The sequence below is a fragment of the Nannobrachium achirus genome (genome assembly GCF_963921795.1).
Source record: "Nannobrachium achirus genome assembly, chromosome: 8".
In the NCBI taxonomy this organism is placed as follows: domain Eukaryota; kingdom Metazoa; phylum Chordata; class Actinopteri; order Myctophiformes; family Myctophidae; genus Nannobrachium; species Nannobrachium achirus.
Genome location: NC_137817.1, coordinates 20,948,577 through 20,966,183, shown reverse-complemented (window position 1 = coordinate 20,966,183; position 17,607 = coordinate 20,948,577). Strand labels below are relative to the sequence as shown.

Genomic DNA, 17,607 nt, shown 5'->3' with positions numbered 1-17,607 from the left:
TTTTCTAGCGCCACCTAGTGGCCGATGTTTCGCCTCCGTGCGTCCTCGCAGTTTGTGAGCAGCTAATCTCAGTCGCCGTTGGCCCGGTCGCTGCCAAAGTGAGCACACACATTCCCTGGATGCCAATCTAGAACCTCTGCCCTAAATTTTTCAAATGGGCCTTTTCTAGCGCCACCTAGTGGCCGATGTTTGCAAAACACATTTCTGTGCACTATTCTTACAGATTTTGTCCAAAAATCCTACAAATCGGTAGGCAGTATCTCGACAGTCATGTGATCGACACGGATCTGTCCGATTTGGCATATTCCATCCTGATTGGCTAAGATTGGCTTCCAAAGTTTGTAGGATTGAGCCGTTTTGAACAAAATGCCTCAAATCACAAACGCAAAGTGCAATTATCATGAAATCGCGCACACACGTTCCCACTAGGCCGAGGAAGAAATGCCACGTATTTTTTTTTTAAATCAGCCTCATGGTGGCGCTATAACAGGCTGATTTGTGGTTTTACCTATAACTCCACCGATCAGTTCACCAGGACGCACGGTCTGGTGGAGACCTGTGCTCGGAAGAGCACTGCTTCTAGTTTTTTATTGATTCGTTATTTTATTAGATAAAAATGGAGAACAGTACAAGTATAGTCAATACAATAGAAATGTAGTACAGTACAAGTACTAAACACCCTGCCTAAAAGGAACATCCCAAATAAGACCTTTTACGGTATTGTTTACGTTTTTGTAACTCTGTATTTAATTCATGGACATAATAAATAGAAAGCAAAGAAAATTATTTCCTTTTTTGATCACCATTGTTGCCATGCTATCCCCAGATATCCCCCGGTATTTGTCAAGAATACAGCCCAAATAGGTAATCTCTTCCTTGCTAGAGATTACTATGTCATCAACTTTGACCTTGAAATCGTTTACATTTATCTCACTCAGAGAATGTCTTGTCCCAAAAAGAATGGATTCTATTTTACTGCCGAGGAATAGGTCAAGGAATTAGGGCTGGGACTAATTAATCAGAGGCCCTGTAATTAATTAATTGAAATTAATCACACTAGGACCTTGTCCGGGGGTGTGCACAGGTTATGAGGGTTCACCGATTTGACCCGTTTGGACAGAATAGTCACCATTGACGTCAGTTGTGCAATACCCATTGTATCCATCTGTCTGTCTGTCTGTCTGTGTCCTTTTCATGCCCACCATACATTATATGGCGATCTCTTATCTCTGTCTATCTATCTCTCTTTTATGCCCATATATGGTGTTCCGTGTCCAGGCCAGTCTGTGATGTCAGCACTATGATGTCAGTCAGTGATGTCAGTCATCTCCAAATGTGGTCACTGTTTCATCATGTCAGACAGACATTATTTGGGCATTGTTTCAGCATGCGGCTGTTACCATGGTGACGACACTGTTTAATATCAGTGATGTCAACATGCAGTAGGTTCCATGGTGCAAAAACTTAAGTGTGATCAAAATGCGTGATTCCTTTTTTTATTGCGTTACTTTTCTGTAATTAATTGATTGAAATTAATCAGTTAAAGTTGTACAGAACACCATACAGTATAGTATATAGGCAGGACCACGGCCACCTCACTCTGACTCAGACATAACCGTAGACAAACTCGATATGCTCATATATAGGCATGTAACTATGACTCAGACATAACCATAAACAAACCTGATACACCTTTTAGTTCTGCTATTTACACTCAAAATTGATCAGAATTTGTTTGGGAAAATGTCTACAATTTAATACAGAACTAATGTTCAAAATGTAAAAAAAAAAAAAGAATGTATGAATACATACTTATGAATATGAATACATACTTTCCCCCCCTTTTTTAACCAACTATCCTCAAGTATAAATGAGGGAGGGCGATCTCTTTTGGCGTCTGCCGTTTGGTATAAATTTGACTGAGCAAATTTCCCTTGTGGTTGTGTAATATTTTACCAGAAGTGTCTATACTTGACTCGCGTACTTGGATTGAGTGTCCACATCCAGTTTTTGTCTTTCTGTCATATTGACACTTGTTTGTGAGCTGCTCTATTAAAACTATATGCAGTATAGTATGGTTGTTTGATTCGTGGGGTCATGGAATGTTTGAGCTTTTACTTTACACCTCATTGAACATCCTTTCATAAAAGCGAACCAGAAAATGAGTTCACATTCCCATGAAATCCCCCAGTGTGACAGTGTCCACAAAGTCTCATATTTATAGTCAGCAGTGGATTAGCTTCAGACATGTCACTTGAGGACATCACATATTAGTCTTTTCTCGCCAGCTACCATGTTTCAAAAACACTTTGTTCACAAATTGAGACCTGACCATTACCATATCATATAAAAAAGAAAAGTGCTTAATGAGCATTACAGACAATCAATTCCTAGTTTGGTTTGGAGGGTATTGTAGCTTTGTACCCCAATGGTGGTATATACATGCATTTAAAGATACATTAGTTGTTAATTAAGTTATTATTAATATAAAGTTATTAATTAAGCTACATGTATAGTGAGGTGTTATGCAAATGTTTTCTCAGTGGGAAAAAGAACATTGAGTTGTAAAAGTAAAATTATTTTCTTACAGTTGGTTTCAATACTCAATTGCACATTATATCTCCACTAATCTGAGATTTTCATAATCAATAATGTCATATATTATGAATATGACTCATGTATTGACTCTCATGTTGTGATTCCCAACCATTAGTGCTGTTAGTGAAAGGCATTTCAAATAAAGTGTTTAAAAGTCGATTGTAATTTCCTCTGTGGTAGAAAGCCTGGTGACTCAAAAACTCAATCTGCTCATTAAATGGAAATGCAAACTGCTTTTAAGAGATGTTTGAATGCTGATCTGTAACTTCAACAAACATTTTGTTTCATGTTTTTGCGGGCTCCACAAGCACCAACACCACCATGAGCCATTCACATAATGTACCACCTTTGGATACACATTTTTAATATTGAATTTAGTTAAACAAAATACATGCACATATACTCATACAGTACAGATAGTGTTGCTTTTGTGCTAGGAGTTGCCTAACAACTTTCTCCCCACATTATTAGTGTGGTTGCCCAAAAGGGCAACACATTATAGTCCTGGGGGAACTTTATTTATTTCTAGGATAACCTTTCCGCTGCCATTGGAAATTGGACAGACAGACAGACTTCTGTCCGGGAGTGGGAATCAGTAGGGAATCAATGGGAGTGGGAATCAATTGGGAGTGGGAATCAATAGGGAACTAGAAGCAGTGCTCTTCCGAGCACAGGTCTCCACCAGGCCGTGCGTACTGGTGGTGTTACTGTATAATAGGCCAATGTAAAAAGGGTGGCATATGTTCCTCACCTTAGATCTTTCATGGCAATCGGACGCTGCATGCATGATTTGAAGCATTGTGTTCCAAAAATGTGTTTTGCTAAAGTCTACCTAATGGTGGCGCTATAACAGGCCAATGTGAAAAAGGTAGCATTTGTTCCTTGACCTAGTGGGAATATGTGTGGCAAATTTCACGGTAATCGCAAGATGCGTTGATGATTTGAGGCATTTTGTGCAAAAGCGGAGCAATCCTGCAAAATTTGGAAGCTAATATTAGCCAATCAGGATGGAATATGAAATATCAGACTGATCGGACTTGATCACATGACTATAGAGATACTGTGTACCGATTTGCGTGATTTTTGCATAAAATCTCAAGGAGTAATATCCAAAAATGTGTTTTACATATGTCGGCCCAAAGGTGGCGCTATAAAAGGCTGATGTGAAAAATGCAGGGCAAAGGTTTCTCCTTAGCCTCTAGGGAGTGCACTTACAAAGTTTGAAACTGATCGGTGGAGTTATAGGTAAAACCACAAATCAGCCTGTTATAGCGCCACCATGAGGCTGATTTAAAAAAAATTAAGTGGCATTTCTTCCTCGGCCTAGTGGGAACGTGTGTGCGCGATTTCATGATAATTGCACTTTGCGTTTGTGATTTGAGGCATTTTGTTCAAAACGGCTCAATCCTACAAACTTTGGAAGCCAATCTTAGCCAATCAGGATGGAATATGCAAAATCGGACAGATCCGTGTCGATCACATGACTGTCGAGATATTGCCTACCGATTTGTAGGATTTTTGGACAAAATCTGTAAGAGTAGTGCACAGAAATGTGTTTAGCGAACATCGGCCACTAGTTGGCGCTAGAAAAGGCCCATTTGAAAAATTTAGGGCAGAGGTTCTAGATTGGCATCCAGGGAATGTGTGTGCTCACTTTGGCAGCGACCGGGCCAACGGCGACTGAGATTTGGCGCTCACAAACTGCGAGGACGCACGGACGCACGGACGGACGCACGCACGGACGGACACACGGACGGAGGGGAAAACATACTCTCCCTCAGCCTTCGGCTGGTGGAGACAATCAATTGGTCGAGCTTCACATGGCAGTTAGCTTACTGTAGAATATAGTCACATCAGCAACTGTCAGCAACCACACTTGTAATTTCCAATTGCATCTTTTCTAGTTATTATTATTATATATGCACTTTGTCCCTCTGCAGTTTGACATGCAGCGGATTACCCTCGAGGAGCTGAAAGACATCCTCTTCCACGCCTTCCGTGACCACCTGACCATGAAGGACATAGAGAACATCATCATCAACGAAGAGGAGAGCCTGAAGGAGAACTCAGGAAACTGTCACACAGAGTTTGAAGGAGGTGAGTGGTATGGGTCCCATGCCAGCATTGTGTCGAATAGACAGCTAAAAAAATGGCACTGTTGTGCCTGTGTATGTGACTGTGTGCGTGCACTCGTGCGTGTGTGCAAGAGTAAGGTAATGAGCGAGGGATTGCAGGGCGACAAAGGGAGAGAGAACAATACATTCCTGTCAGATCGGGTTTTACAGTTCCCGTCAAGATCCACTACTGCAAGAGTCACGGCGCACCTGCTGATGTATTGATTGAAGGTCTTTATGCCATTGGAAATCAGCTGCTCTGAACCAGAGCCTTGTTAACGTCAGAATGGGCCCTCACTGGAGAAGTACCACTCTTGCACTGCCTGCCCTGTCTATAGCAGGGTTCCACAATTAGTTTTCCCCAAGGGCCGAATTATGTCAAGGGTACCAAGCCGAGGGCTTGGTACCCTACTAGTGTTGTTACTAGTGTTGTTGCTGCTCTTATACCACCATTATTATATTTATTATTCAAATCAAATCAACCTTTATTTATATAGCACATTTACAACAGCAATGCTGACCAAAGTGCTGAACAATAATAAAAACAAAACAATATAAGGCATCAAATACAAACATCAACAAAATAAATGCATTAAAACAGAGCAAAAGATATAAGCAGAGCAGAGCTATGTCAAAGCAATAGAGAACAAATGCGTTTTGAGTAAAGACTTAAAGGAGCTATAGTCAACTTTTTCTTGAAAAAGCTTGACGCTTTTATAAAATATTTTCGAAACATTATTTTTATTTTAGTGTCCGTTTTTCAAGAACAAGTTGACTATAGCTCCTTTAAAAACCCCTATCGACTGGGCCGATCTAATGCATGGGACCTGTAGCTGCAAAAGCACGGTCACCCCTGCTCCTTTTATTAGTTGGAAGGGTCTCTAGCAGCATTGGTTGTTGTACAAATAATTTTGCCCTAGGATTCTCAAATCCTGTGTTGCGGGTCACACAAGGAGAAATTGTACTCCTTTGAAACAAAATAAGTTAAGAACCAACCAGCTGCTTGAAAAGTATGCATCTGTTTAACAGCAGCCAGTGATGGCCAACCATTAACTGAACTGTTAAGAAATTGGTATTTGACAGTGACCTATTTGACCTATTTGACAGTGCAGAGACATAATTGCCTTCTTTTGATGCATTAACGAGCGGCCGTCAACTACTAACAGCATCAGCTGGACACAGACACGCACACTGTCCCTCTGCAGTACTCTAAAAGTGACTGGAGTCTGTCCAATTTCTCTCCAAAATCCCTTGAATATTAGGGATTACTGTGATTATGGTAAGCTTACATTTCATATCGCACTCACCATACATGTAACTTTCACTAGCCCCTCTAAAAGAAAAATGTTTGACTGGGGTTGGTGGGGGCCAGACAGTTGCCCCCCGTGGGCCGCAAATGGCCTGCGGGCCGCCTATTGGGGAACCCTGGTCTATAGTTATGCCACTGCATCGTGCACATCCACTAACATGTCCGCAATGTAATGGCTTATTTAGTGTTTGCAGCAGGCCTAACTGTAGGCTAGAACATTTTCATGTGCATGTCAACAGCAGTCAGTTCAATACAAAACCTTTCATGGCTGATTATATTACAATTACCTTGATTTTATGGGTCTAAATGGCCACAACTCAACATACTGTACATGAGGTCCACATCAGTGTGCCGACGGGCCGGTATTCCGACACTAAAACTAACCCTAACTGTACCCCTAACCCTAAACTTAACCTCAGTAACCGTGACGAGTAACTAACCTGCCGACGCTAGTCGGAACAGCGGCCCGTCGGGACACTGAGCGTAATTTGTCTATCTTGCCTATGCATACACAGCCTATGCATAAACACAGCCCTGCTCTGAACAAGAACCAAATTAAATATGCATGATTTGGTGCTGAAAAATTGACCATCATGTATTTTATATACAGTAGTTAATGGGTGGATATTTCAGATTTGTTGGACTGTTTCCTGCTGTTCCTTAGAACAAATAAATCTTTCTTGAAGGCCAGTTGAAAACATTTTCATCTCTGTGGATGTTAGATGTGGCTGGTGAAACACTGTGTCATTCATGTGTGTCGTTTCAGCACAAAACTGAGACCTACACAGAAAAACAAGACAATTCTCCAACATTTCCATACTTTGAATGCAAAGATGGTACACAACACATTTTTAGTTATAAGGAAATGTACTTTCCAGAATGTGGTTTGATGAATGGCTACCCTTGACATCGTATATGCATGCAGGGCATGCTGATAGTAAATATTAACCAACATGACACATAATATGTGCATCTTGGGGCAGTGCTTCAGGATAGACCAAAATACATTATTCAGCTTGCTGAGTATGTAGAGTAGTATAATGACAGTATGTGAATATTGCAATAGAAGATACAGTTTCAGTCAGCGTTGCCTACACTTTATTCATCAATGTGTATAGATTATGGGCATACTATTTTTATTTGTATTTTTATCAGTTCAGAATCTCCAAAATGAAACTGAATTACCTGTCCCAATGTTCCTCTCTAAAAGCACCAACCGGAAAATGCTGCTGGCATGCAGAGCCAAATTGGCTTGTCATACACGATTTACAAGGCTTATGACTCTGGCAGGATATAAAAAGGGAATAGTGATTACATTGTTGTGGGAAGGACATTTCTGCTCTCTACCTCCCGCTCTGGAAGGAGAGCGGGATGATGCACTCTGCTTTGTGTTTTCCTTTATTTTCGGTTCACCACACCTGTGCACAATTAAGTAGAAGTAGAAGGCTTGTATGAGCGTCATCCTGATGTTCTCAGTCATGCAGAAATCAATAGCTGCTATCACAGTGCAATTCACACTGGATACAAAGTAATTCGTCTGCCTCTTGAATCAATACAGTGTTGAGATGAAAAACAAGTCGGGTAAGAATGATCTGTGCTGAACCGTCTTTAAGTGCAGCAGCCATTGATCCCTTCCTGACTGCAGTACAGATGACCTGTTGCAACAGCCTTATGACAGCAACATATCCAGGTTCAAGCTATCTCTCCAGGGATTTCAATATTTAGTTATTGGAATGTTTTTTGCATTTTATTAGACTTTGTCAAAAAATCTTGGCTTCCCGGGAATACAAACATCCCTGACAGGATGTACCGGTATGTGACGTTAGCTTTCATTAATTCCTCAATCAGAGTGACAGTTCAGTTCTGTGTCCTGCTCAAGGACACAGACTCCCGTAACCAGCCGCATTGGAGACATCCGCCTACTGATTTATCTGTCATATATTGACATCTAAATTCAATGTACAGGCTAGAACTGTGTGGAAACAACTTTGGTATTTTAAGTATATTTTGATGCCAATTATTTTGTACTTTTACTCAAGTAAAATCTTTAAAACTGGGCTAAATATATTTGTTATTGCTACTTTTAGTTAAGTAAAAAGGGGCGTAAAAGAGTACTTCTTCCACCACTGCTGAGTGGATGAGTGAACAAGCTATCAGGAACGTAATGGCCTGCAGGTCACTGGTCCTGCTCACCTAATTACAGCCGTGTCGTAACGGCATGTCAGCCAGCTCCCTGGTGGACGCCTGGCCAGCGGCGGCGAGGACTGCTGACTTACCCAGTCAGAATTATGATCTCACTAACGGTGAGAGCCTGGCATCAAAGATAGGAGATTTTCAGAGAGAGAGAGAGAGAGAGAGAGAGAGAGAGAGAGAGAGAGAGAGAGAGAGAGAGATTGATTTTCATATGCATTTGTTATATTGTAGTTAATGTACTGACATATTATCTTGCTTATTATGGTGATGTGTATTACGTGCTTATTGTAAGTCGTTTTGGATTAAAAGCGTCCGCTAAATGCCTAAACTGTAAACTGTTGAGAGAGAGAGACACACACACACACACAGAGAAAGAGACAGAGTAAGCCTGGGTTTCCGAGGCTAGAGGCAGAGAGACACAGAGAGAGGGAGATTGTGCATATTTGTATTGGCGTATGCATATTCATAATACAATATAGGTGTGATCCCTTGTGTTTGTATAATTATGCATGGCTGAATTGGTGTGTTTTTACATGATTTAATTTCATCTTTTGTCTATGGATAATTTACATACAAGCTTGCAGATTGTACAGTATGTGGGTCTGCATTACACACTACATTGATGACTATTGTTTTCTTTTTCAGACTCTAAATCCAGAAAGAATAATTTTTGTATTCAACCAGTTTATGTGTAGGCCGATGAAGATGGCCATCTTCTTCTCGCAGATAATAAAAAAGCAAGAAAAAAGGGCATTGCAATTCACACAAGGAGCACTTTGCCCATTAAAAGAATTTAGTGGTCATCTCTAAAGGGATACAAGGTTGAAAATGATTAAGAAGGCAACAGTGGTATCTTGTGCTGACACAAAAAAAGAAAAAAAAAGAAAGAAAAATAGTCAGTGCTGCGCTGGACTCATGGAAATATCCTTTAAGCACCATGTTTTGGCAGAGCCTTCTTCAGCACTAGAATACCAAAGTATTTTTTAACAGACTATTGACTGTGTTGAGTCGTATTATTTTCATTGCGCAGCAACCTAGCGGTAATCATCTGACCGTTCTTTTACTGTAGTCCCCTCTGTGAACATAATGAGATGTGATGAGAAATGTTGTCTCACCTTGGTGCCCCACTCCCAACATACTGTAGATCATTCTACTTTTTTTACTCACCTGCAACCATTTTCTGTGTAGTCTTTCTCTCTCTTTGTTGCAGAATATTGGCTGTTTAAAATGTTGGTTGCAGTCACACCTGGACTCAGGCCAGGATGACTGCTTGAATCAGACAATACCCACATAGCTTGATCAAGTCAAACTAATTGGACACAGAGCTGGGTGTGACTATAAATACCTGTTGTGCATCAAGTTAATCAATGCACATTGGTGGATAAATTAATCCACACACGCTGGGTAGCTCAGATGGCACAGTGGTGAAGTAGCTGCATAACTTTGCAAAGTCTAGGGCAGGGGTCTTCAACAGGGGGTCCGGGACCCCTAGGGGGTCTTCAGAGTTACTACAGGGGGTCCTCCAAATCTTCCAATCCTTTTTATATTAACTTGAACCCTAGTGTCCATATATTCTGAGAACTGTAGCCAAAAATAGCAGATCTACAAGCTTACAATGCCTCGCGCTGCGAGGCGTTGTGCGCGTGTAGATCGGCTATTTTCGGCAAAGATGTTTGGTGTAGAGGGGAAAAAGAGCACACTAAGTACAGAGTAAAAGGTCAAGTTTATTAGGTAATGACGGCTCAAGTGGTTAAATATCTGAAAACACAAATTGTCATGAATCCAAAATACACTGATGATTGTGCTGTCAAACCATGAAAAGATATGGAATCTATGATAAGGTTGTGGGGGTCCCTGCTTCATCTCTCTCTCAACTAAGGGGTCCTTGGCCTGAAAACGTTGAAGACCCCTGGTCTAGGGGATTTGAATCCTCCACGTTCCTTCTGTTTTTTTCGAGTGTCTATAGGTCCTGTTCAGACGGGCAGCCAAATCCATCCCAAATCCTGTTCAGATTGGAGTTGCATTGTTTTTTTGCAGTCTGAACAGCAAAAAACACAAGGAAATTTATTTTTGTATTCAGATTTGGGATTGTTGGGCGTGAGGAGTAGGACGGATGCTCTACATCTTCCCGGTGGGGCTCCTCATTGGCTGGTGAGCAAGTAGGATACAACAGCAGTGACAACTCACAGAAATGTGTGTGGGGAGGAATTAATAAGCATAACGACTATATTAAGGAGAAAAACAAAGTAATCCCCCCGCAGAGACAGTTTCTGTCATGAATTGTTTTTCTGCGCTTGTGATTATTTCTTTCTTGTGGTCAATGTACTATGACACACTACAGTATGTGAATCACATGAGAATTACAAAGCCCTGTTCATGCGAAAAAAGGATTTTGAAAGATGGTTTATAAACCTGATGTCATGTTGTGTACACTGCAAAAAAAGAACGTTTTTTACAGTAAAAGAATATTTTATATTCTCTCTGCATGTTAATTGCATTTTAATTGTTTTTCTCTGATTTACTTTCCAGTCCACCCTTCAAAAAAGAGCCGTGGTCAGACGTGTGTCAGGAAGAGTTTGATCTGCGCCTTTGCCATGGCCTTCATCATCAGTGTCATGCTCATCGCGGCCAATCAGATGCTGAGGAACGGCATGGAATAGCCAGGCCCACTGTGAGCGGGGGAATAAACCAGCCTGCATGTGCATGCCTGTGGGTAGGGTCATATCCCTGGTTTTAACAAACTGCAAAACAATAATCCTCACCCAAGGGATACAAAACAAGACCACTGTTTTATTTTTTGATTTTTCTAATTATTAATAATTATTTGAATAATTATTTTGGATTTTCTGGAGTGAATGGCACTCTACCACATCCAATGAAACTGACAAGCCAGCAAACGAGGGGCCGTGTGAGGCTCCTCCTCCCCCTCCCTACCCTTTACTCTGACAGGGACACTCAAGGGCTGACTTTTTTGCATAATACTCTCTGTTTCCCTGATGCAATAAAGAAAGAAAGAAAGGGGGAAAAAAACAACATTTAAGTACAGGAGTTCAGAACCACTCACTTTCCACACCTCCAGTAGACGAGGCTAGATTTATATCCCTGCAGCCGGGTCCCCTATAGTGTATTGTGACGAGATAACTGGGGCTGCAGTGTGGGGCCCCTGAGAGGAAGAGAGGAGAAGGAAATAATTGGCCTCTTATTATAGTTTCCGGGGGAAGGCAGTTAAAGCTCACTGCCATTCAAGCAGATGGATCTTAATGCATCCGGCACAATTCCGGGAGTCCTTTTTTTGTGGTGCAGGAAAAGATCTCCAACTTTCCATTTTCAACCCGCCGTGTTCTGTAGCCCTGTTTCATATTTAACACAGACAGTATTCAGCACGACAATTAGCCTGGATAGTCAGTGTTGAGTCATTTCTGTCAGTGACCATGTTTGTATGCACAGCACACTGTACTCTGGTTACTGTGATGTTAGTTCAATTAAAGGAGTAGTTCACCCCTAAAATAACTTTCTTTCTATTGATTAGTCACACCATGGAGAGTAGAGTTCAATAATATTTTTTGGTTTTTGTCACATTCCTAAGACACAAATTTGATTTGAGTAAATTTACCCCCATTGATTCCGGATGGGGACCCTTTTCGAAACGGGTCCCCATCCGGAACGAATGGGGGTAAATTTATTGTTATCTCATTTTTGTCTTAGGAATGCGACAAAAAACTAAAATTATTATTGAACTCTAGTCTCCATGGCGTGACTAATCAATAGAAATAAAGTCATTTTGGGGGTGAACTACTCCTTTAAAGAGCTTAGTTGGTTTGAAACAGTACAATTCCTCCCCAAATGGATTTTTAGTCTATATTCTGGTTAGAGAGGAATGGGGCACCATGTGATGAAACACATGGACAATGTTACATACAGGTTGTTGTCAGATTTATTTTGTATATATAGGACTTACAGATGTTAGCCTAGACACAACCATTTGCCATGTTGTGATTTGTGTAAATAAAGACACACCTTCAACTTCCTCCCCCAAACAAAGCCAAAGGAAATCATAAAATGGTCATTCAAATTAATGAATGTTTAATTTATAGAGCAGTCTGGAGAGAAACGGAAAGATTTTGACCTTACTCTGATTAGAATGATCAGGCCAATATCTTTACATACATAATCAGAATCAGAGTATTAATGTGCATGTAAAATATACATGATTCCGAAGTGTATTAATATGCAAATGTATCAATATTGACAAAATGAAAAGCCCCATAGATTCCTAACTTGTACAGATTCTTGCAGTCCTAATATTGCAGAGATCAAGTCTTACATAGAAGGTTCTCTAAACGTCTCACTTATAAAAATGTCTAAACTTTTGTTTTCAAATTTTCCTCTCCGAGACAAAGTGTGCATGCTGTTCTGAATATGAAGAGCACGTCTCATGTCCTACTAAATGCAGAGATACTTCAAAACGCCATTAAGGTTCTTTTTCATTGCCTGTTATGCCAGCTGATAATATTATGAGTTTTCACATAATTGTACTTAATTAAATTAATTTCGAGGTTGTTCTGAGCTCCTGCACTGACTCACACATTAACATTCTCAACCACCCTCGCTTTTGAGGGATCAGAACACACCAGTGTTATCTACTGCATGCGGTCGTCTGTAAATAACGTAACCCACTTATTAAGTGTCAAAGCGTGCGTTGGCGCTGTACAGTATCATTGTATGTGCATGATTGTTGGTACACTCTGCTCAAACAGGTTTAGAGGAGCCCGGGGGAACATTGCAATTGAAAATATTAGACTGCTTCACAAACACATCAGACACAGGCAGGAAGGTTGTTGTTCCATTTCTGTTTCCTCCACCCTCTTTGCCAAAGCCATAAAACTCTGCAGAGATGTACCAGACATCACAATATGAATACATACACCCTTGTTATCTCCACCAAGTGTGATATCAGACAGACATTATTTTCGGTAGGAACACTCTGTCTATTCTATTGTCTGTGTTTATGGTCCTCATCTTGCACTATATTTGCCTTTTAATCCTAAAGAAAGCAAGGGAGTAATGTCATAGTTTTGTGCAAGGGTGCCACCTAGGGCGCGAGTTGAGAAATATTTGTGGAATTACCTGTATAATCATGTTTATGCTGTAGTCTCAATTAGTGTCAGTACTTTTCTCTCTATCTCTTTCACTCTCTCTCTCTCTCTCTCTCTCTCTCTCTCTCTCTCTCTCTCAGCGCTTCACAGATGTGAGGTCAAGGAATATTGTTGCATTATACACAATGTATGGTCCATGTTAAATGAAATGTTGAAATATATGAGACTTTTTAACATATCTGTATAGGTTGAACTTGATCTACCTACCAAAAATGATTGGTGGACCAGCACTGCATTTGTGAATATTATAGAATTTATTATTTATTTATTGTTTGTTTGTTTGTTTGTTTGTTTATTTATTGCCAATTCCAAGAAAGAAAAAAAAACACTTTTAAAAGGCTTAGTTTAGACACAATTTAGACTTTCATATTGTGTAAAAAGTATTGTCAGCCACACTGGTAATAAGTTCTATAATCCACTGAACACAGCATTATTGATGGGAACATTTCAACCTGATTTACAGCAATTCCCTTTTTTCGAATGCTGGTTAACAAGACAACCATAACATCATGGATTGGTCTTTAGATCAGATTAATTTATATTTTGTATTATGAGTTGACAACCTGCTTAATTTACAGCTGTGTTTGAAGGAAACTGCACATGGCCTTGCAGCCTGTATGCATGTCTTCATCACTGAAGTTGAAATTGCAGTTGAGGAAACACATTGTGTCTCTTCAGTAGCATCACATGATGGTTACATCTCACAAGTTGTCATTGTATAACTTTGTACATAGCTCATTTGAAAGTATAGCCACTGGGAAAAAGCACATACACACACTTTGCATGTACAACATTTAAACACAGACTAGCAGGGAAGACTTTGAGGTGTAATATTTATTAGAGGCTAAATAATTATTTATCTGTAAATACTGTACAAAAGTAAATGGATAAAACAATGCAATAAAACTGCATTTTTTCAAAAACTGTTTCTAACTCCTTCATTGGTTTAGGTTAAATCTTCTGAGGGAGAAGTGATTTCCTTTTTTTTTTTTTTTTTTTTTTTTAACTCAATTTTTATTAAGCACACAAAACACGAGGCCAAACAAGGCAAACAGAGATAAAACAACTACCAAAAGACAACAAAAAAACAAGACAGAAAGTGATTTCCTTTTTTAAAACATGCTCCAACTCTGACTTTGTTTATATTACATAGTTCTATATCAATTTATGTGCAAGAGCATTAACCCTAAGCATGATACTGACCATGGTATTGACCATGATACTGGCACGATACAGCCATGATACTGTCAGTGTCATGATACTGACATCATACCGGCCTTGATACTGTCATGATCATGGCTTTGCTTTGCTTTGCGAACAATGATGATACTGACCATGATACTGTCATTGACATGATACTGATGATGTAAGTACCATGGTCAGTATCATGTCACAGGGCTGTGACAGGCCCTGTCACAGGGATAGCCCAGCAGATTGATGGTTCAATCGTTCACTTTGTGATACAAGCGTGAGACTTGGTACATATACTCTTCAAATCCTGCTCTCTTCAAAAATAGCGCTGGCCACTCAAAATTCCAAGATGGCGGCCCCCAAAATCCAAGATGTCCACCCAAAAATGTTGTTTTTCCTTTATAACTCGAATTGCATTCATTTTAAGACCCATAAATGTATTGAGGTTGAATACAAAGATAGGCATTGCGGATGTTTTGGTACCGAGTACATGTCTGTATCTATTATGGTTCTTGAGATACAGCATATACTCAGAGCAGATTAATAGCTAATTTCATACGAGTCGTTCATTTGTAATGCAAGAATGACATTTGGTACAAATACTCTCTAAGGGCCACTCTTATAGAAAAAGGCGCTGACCACTCAAAATTCCAAGATGGTGACCTTTTTTTTCAAAATGGAAGCCACCTTCTCAGAGGAGATCTTGATATAATAAGAATAAGAATCGTTCACTTTGTGATACAAGGATGACATTTGGCACATTTACTCTGTAAGGGCCACTCTTATGAAAAAAGGCACTGGCCACTGAATCATTTGTTCCTTTTTTCAATATTTGCCTTTATCTGCTCCGACTATATGCTGTATCTCAAGAACCGTAATAGATACAGACATGTACTTGGTACCAAGACATCCGCAATATCCATCTTTATATTCAACTTCAATACATATATATATTAAATATTAAATTATATATTAAAACGAATGCAACCTGAGTTATAAAGGAAAAACAAGATTTTTGGAAAGACATCTTGGATTTCGGGGGCTGCCATATTGGAATTTTGTGTGGCCAGCGCCTTTTTCCATAAGAGTGACCCTTACAGAGTAAATGTGCCAAATGTCATCCTTGTATCACAAAGTGAACGATTCTTATTCTTATTATATCAAGATCTCCTCTGAAAAGGTGGCTTCCATTTTGAAAAAAAAAGGTCACCATCTTGGAATTTTGAGTGGCCAGCGCCTTTTTCTATAAGAGTGGCCCTTAGAGAGTATTTGCGCTAAATTTCATGCTTGCATCAAAGTGAACGATTCTTATGAAATTTGCCATTAATCTGTTCCGACTATATGCTGTATCTCAAGAACCGTAATAGATATAGACATGTACTTGGTACCAAAACATCCGCAATATCCATCTTTATATTCAACTTCAATACATATATGGGTCTTAAAATGAATGCAACTCGAGTTATAAAGGAAAAACAAGATTTTTGGACAGACATCTTGGATTTCGGGGGCCACCATATTTGAATTTTGCGTGGCCAGCGCTATCTTTGATAAGAGAGGGATTTGAAGAGTATATGTACCAAGTTTCACGCTTGTATCACAAAGTGAACGATTCTGATGAAATGACCCATTAATCTGCTGGGCTAGAAGCTGTGATTTGGATTTAGCTCTTTCATTTTACTTCACAGTTCATACCACAAGAGGGTAGTATAACATAATAAATCAGTGAGGCTGATACTTTGCTGTTGCACAGCAGGATCCCATTCATGACTTTATCAGTAGCCAAGTATATTATTATTAAATTTTATTTTAGTCTTTATATTAATAGTTTAAAAATAATTTAAAAAAATAATAATACAAAAAAAAAAAAACAGTTCCTCATCCCATATTTTAGTAAGTAATACACATCAACCATCAACAAGGTAGCCCTGCCAACTCTCCAATGCTTTAAACAGTCAGTGTGTGGCTGTGTTGTCCTCCCTTTACAGGACTTATGTACAGTAATTTAATAACTAATCTAACCACAAGCTTCTTTACCTTCCTAATTTCAGCTCCAGGCACCAAGAGAGTGATCAGCTTCTGTGTGTTAGCATGCAGTCTAATGCCTACCAGACCCAACTGGCCTCACACCATGCATGCTTTCAAAAGATATTTTAGAAACAGGGCTCTTGTGTGTGTGTGTGTGTGTGTGTGTGTGTGTGTGTGTGTGTGTGTGTGTGAGTGAGAGAGAGAGAGAGAGAGAGAGAGAGAGAGAGAGAGAGAGAGAGAGAGAGAGAGAGAGAGAGAGCGCACAGCAGGCCACTCCTTTTTAATGGATGCCTTGTAATATTCTCCTCATCTACCCACATTTATGTTGACTGTCCTTCTATCCTACCATGAATTCTGTAAAATCAACAAAACTGCATCCAGTCCGTCCACCCTCATCTGTTTTTATCCTCAGGGACTTTACCTAAGCCTACCAGACCTGAAGGGAGTGAGAAGGTTTTTAAAAACCCTGAATAATTCAGACATGAGGCAATCCAAAAAGAATGTATCTACAAGAGACAATGGTCTGCATTGTCTCCTCCAGGGAATACATATTGGAAACAATTATTTTGTATACTGTATGAATTTACCTTTTTTAATTTTTTTAACATTTCTCTTGTATTCTATGGACAAACCTCTTGCAAGAGAGATTAAGGTCTAACCTGACCACCTCATCAACTCTTGCTGATTGGTTAACCGATTTTGTCTTAATACATTCAGGTTAAAAGCCTAAAGTTGTAAAATACTTAAAGGGGAAGACCACCCATTTTCAATATTGAACTATGTCATTAATATACCTTAGAGGAGTTGTGTGGAAATATAAAAAAGTTCCCCCCCTTCTGTGTTGCCTAGAACTGCAGGATTGGTTTTGGGGTGTGTATTGTAAAGTACAACTTGATGACATCACACCATGGTACTTACAATACAAACCCCAAAATCAATCTTCCAGTTCTAGGCAACACAGAAGGGGGGGAACTTTTTTTTTCTATTTCCACACAACTCCTCTGTGTTATATTAGTTA

At 39.7% G+C, this 17,607-nt stretch overlaps 1 protein-coding gene across 2 annotated transcripts in view; it reads left to right on the top strand.

Annotated features, from left to right (window-relative positions):
* Nucleotides 1-10,874, top strand: part of caln1 (calneuron 1) — a gene marked incomplete at both ends in the record, with an annotated part of 61,145 nt that extends 50,271 nt beyond the window's left edge. For both annotated transcript variants that reach the window (XM_080731400.1, XM_080731401.1), the window contains 2 exons: nucleotides 4,539-4,695; nucleotides 10,744-10,874. In XM_080731400.1, coding sequence (XP_080587526.1) covers nucleotides 4,539-4,695; nucleotides 10,744-10,874 — 288 coding nt within the window. The remainder of the gene's footprint in view (nucleotides 1-4,538; nucleotides 4,696-10,743) is intronic.
* Between the last annotated feature and the right edge of the window lie 6,733 nt (nucleotides 10,875-17,607).